General features: G+C 32.1%; 1 protein-coding gene across 4 annotated transcripts; it reads left to right on the plus strand.

Annotated features, from left to right (window-relative positions):
- The first annotated feature begins 564 nt into the window (after positions 1-564).
- LOC146921916 (pyrophosphate--fructose 6-phosphate 1-phosphotransferase subunit alpha-like) lies at positions 565-2,944 on the plus strand. Of its 4 annotated transcripts, none has more exons than XR_015012275.1 (6): positions 565-781; positions 1,301-1,594; positions 1,673-1,789; positions 1,916-2,028; positions 2,436-2,524; positions 2,694-2,944. XR_015012275.1 is itself a non-coding variant. In XM_085715142.1 (6 exons), the coding sequence occupies exons 2-5, from the start codon at positions 1,538-1,540 to the stop codon at positions 2,449-2,451; spliced, it is 294 nt and encodes a 97-aa protein (XP_085571268.1). In that variant the 5' UTR covers positions 565-781; positions 1,301-1,537; the 3' UTR covers positions 2,452-2,524; positions 2,694-2,944. The 4 variants fall into 4 exon arrangements, 1 of the variants encoding a protein (XP_085571268.1); XM_085715142.1 differs by having other exon boundaries at positions 1,925-2,028; XR_015012276.1 differs by having other exon boundaries at positions 608-781; positions 1,301-1,420; positions 1,925-2,028.
- Positions 2,945-3,558: the final 614 nt, after the last annotated feature.

Raw genomic sequence — 3,558 nt, forward strand, 5'->3', positions numbered from 1 at the left:
TCCAATTTGAGACAGATTGTCATTTCTGTCACAAAATTGGGACGGAATTTTTATTTCCGTCACATATTTGAACCAAAATTTGTATTTTAGTTCAAAATTTTATGAAAAATAAGGGCGGGAATTTTGGCGCCAACATCGTGACGGAAATATGCAATCTCTTTATCGGTCGCAACTTGATATATTATATATTTATTTATTTATTTATTTAACTTTTTATATAAATCATAGTGAGAAATACATTAAAGAAATTAAATTAAATTTTTTAAGAAATTAAATTATTTTAATAATTAATTTTATTATTTTTATGTAAATTAAAATTCATAATAGTTTTAATATTATAGTAAAAAAATTAAGTTTTTTTTATATATTGGAAAAAATAAAGTTATTTATAAGATATTGTAAAAATAAAATTATATACTTTCAAAAAATGAAAACACAATAATATACAAAACTTAAAAAAATAGTGAAAAAAATCCTTTTAAACAAAATAAGTTTATTGTTAAAAAAACAAAAAAAGTTTATTTATTAGATAAATAAAACAAATGTTATATATGTTAGTAAACAACTCGTTAGCTTTTTCTTTCATTCGTTAGCTTTCTCTTTCATCTATGAAAACCTAAATCCCCAAATCTCTCCCTCTCCCATTCAGCGATCTCTCCCTCTCCCTCTCACAGCCATCGCTCTCAACTCAGTTTCTATCATTGACCGCCGATACGAAATCACTCACCTTCCTCTGCGATGGCTCTGCATCCTTCGTTTGGACTTTCCCTTTGCTTCATGGGTAAACTCATCTCTTTTGCTTATGTGTTAGTTTGTTCTTATTTTTAGTTTTAAAATTTTACAAGCTTCTGAGATTATTAAGGTTAAGGCTGGTCACATTCTTTCTTCATTAGTAATTTTGTTTTGAGTTTTTTGTTTTTGGGTAGTTGTAGAATTAATTGTTTTTTTGGGATTATTGTTTTATGATAAAATGGGTGATTTTTATTTGATGGAATTGTGTCTTCTTGGTGTTTGAAGAAATGTGCAAGAGTTGATGTATGAGTGATGAGCTAATTGTTGTGCATTTTATGAAGTGTTAAAGGAAATTTAAGAGATTGTAATTACTCTTCATTGTGAAGATTGAAGATTGTTACTAGTGTAGGTGATTGAAAATACCTGCTTCATAGTTTTGATGGAAGTTTGATGGGCTGGATGTGTATTTTGAAATATCTTTTGTTACATTGAAACCAACTAGTGTGTGAATCAATGGTGTTTGAATTAAATTTATTTTGATTTATCTAATTTTGAACTATGTTTATAGGAACTTGGATCAACTTGAGGTGTTATCGAAGAAGCTTAATCAAAGACTGTAAGAGCTGAGGCGTCTTCACAATCCATTGCTGCAACTAGGTAATATTTGGTGGTGGTTGTTAATCAATTGGTAAGTAAGCAAGTTTCTGATGTTAATGTCCATTAACTAAACAATTTTTATGCCATTAACGGTGAAAGCATCTACTTTGAATGATGGTTTAAAAGAATGGTTTGTCTATATGCTTGAATGCCCTCCTTTACATGCTTTAGAAATCTATGGTTGAATTTTCTGATGTATAATGAGGTAAAAGTTCTTCTATCTTCTCCTTTAGCACTTTTTATCTATTAGATTGCTATAATAATTTGTTGGGTATTGTTGCAGGTTCTTGGACACATCTGCTACCATATACTAGCTGCTGGTTTGAATGGATACCTGGCCACTGTAACTAACTTGAAGAATCCTGTAAACAAGTGGAAATGTGGTGCTGCTCCAATTTCAGTATGTTTCTTTTTCGTATTTTTGTGTATCTTTCGTGTTCAGTATACATTCATGATGGTTTTATATAATGTATCTACAGAGTCCATATTAGAGAATGTCTTTTTGACAGTATTATGTGTTTGCAAGGAACTTTAGGCTATGATGACGGTGAAGCGTTGGTCTCCTAATCCTGGAGCCACATCAATCGAAAAACCCGCTATCCATTCAGCTACTGTGGATTTGAGAGGCAAAGCATACGAGTAAGACTTCTTGTCATGTTTTATTGATGTGTTAATGCTTTGGGCCCTGTTTGGATAAATAGCTTAATTAAGTGGTTATAGCATAAATGCTTATTATTTCTATAACAAAAGATTAAATAAAACTGTTTTCAATAAGCTATCTTAGAGAGCTTATGGGATAAACCTGAAATCAACTTATGCACATGTCATAAGCCTTTGTCCTATTTCTCTCAAACAGTCTCAAGTGCTTATGCCATTTTTTGTAGATATGCTAAGACAGTTGAAACAGACTCTTGACATTATTTACTTGATCCATACTTGCTGTTTTCCTCACTATTAACATGCACATTTGTTTTTTTTTTTCTCTATTAAATTACATGGTCATATTGCTTGGTAGTTAGGGCACTGATGCATGTTATTGATTGCAGGCTGTTACGTCAATAAAGAAAGCATGTGTTACGTCAATGAATCTCGAATAATAAAGAGCAGCTGCATCTTCTAAAGATTGTGTAAAATGGTACATTATTTCTCATTTGAAATTCAAAGATATATTGTTTTTGCATTAATTGTAAAAGGGGTACATTTGATATCAAATACATGGATGACGATATGAGTTTTGATAGCTTGACATTGCCTTTGGGGGTACACATGATCATGACTATTTCTTTCCTTGTGTTTTTGTACAGAATCAAACCTTGGATATTTCTTAGACAAATCAACAATTGATGGTGTACGTGGTTTCTGGGTTCAACATTGCCAAGACCCGAGGAAGTTATTAGAACTTAAGAATTAATTGAGTTTGATATTTTGTATATCTTCAAGTTACTAGAAGGTTAACTTATTGGATGATTGATAGTGCTTTGACATTTTGTTAGATACTTGCATGTTTTTGATGGAACTATTGATGTTTACAAATTGAATTGTACTTTTGGCATTATTTTTTGAAATTGTTATGACACAATTAAATGTGCATAATATTAGGATGTTAAAATCACGGAAGAATATTGTAAATAACATTCGTCGTACATTATTTATTTGTGACTGAAATTTTTATATAAATTTATCCCAACAAATAATTTAAAAAAAAAAAATTAACCCAATCTGGGACGGATTTTAGGCATTTTGTCGCAAACATTGGGACGGAATTTGAGATTTCTGTCGCAATGTTGGGACGGAATTAAATATTTGGGATAAAACAATTAATTACATCCCGTCTCAGATTCCGTCCCAAACGTGTGACGGACGATATAATTCCGTCCCTAAATATTGCGACAGCAAGAATTGCGACGAAAGTATTTTTTCCAAAATTCCGTCCCAGATTGCAATTGGGACGGAAATTTACACTACACTGCGACGAAAATTTCCGTCCCAAATCAATGTTTTTCTTGTAGTGGATGTTGATTAGTGATGAATTTGAGGCCTGGGTAGTGAAAATTCGAGTGCTGAGATGAGAGACAGAGCTGTGACAGAACCCTGTTCTGTCATCGCTCGCCGTTGCGAGCGATTCAGCTCGCCGTTTGATAGGCCAAACCGCAAGTGCACGGTCTATCG

This window comes from Medicago sativa, chromosome 5 (assembly GCF_051527215.1).
Source record: "Medicago sativa cultivar Bolivia chromosome 5, Bolivia_mono, whole genome shotgun sequence".
In the NCBI taxonomy this organism is placed as follows: Eukaryota; Viridiplantae; Streptophyta; class Magnoliopsida; order Fabales; family Fabaceae; genus Medicago; species Medicago sativa.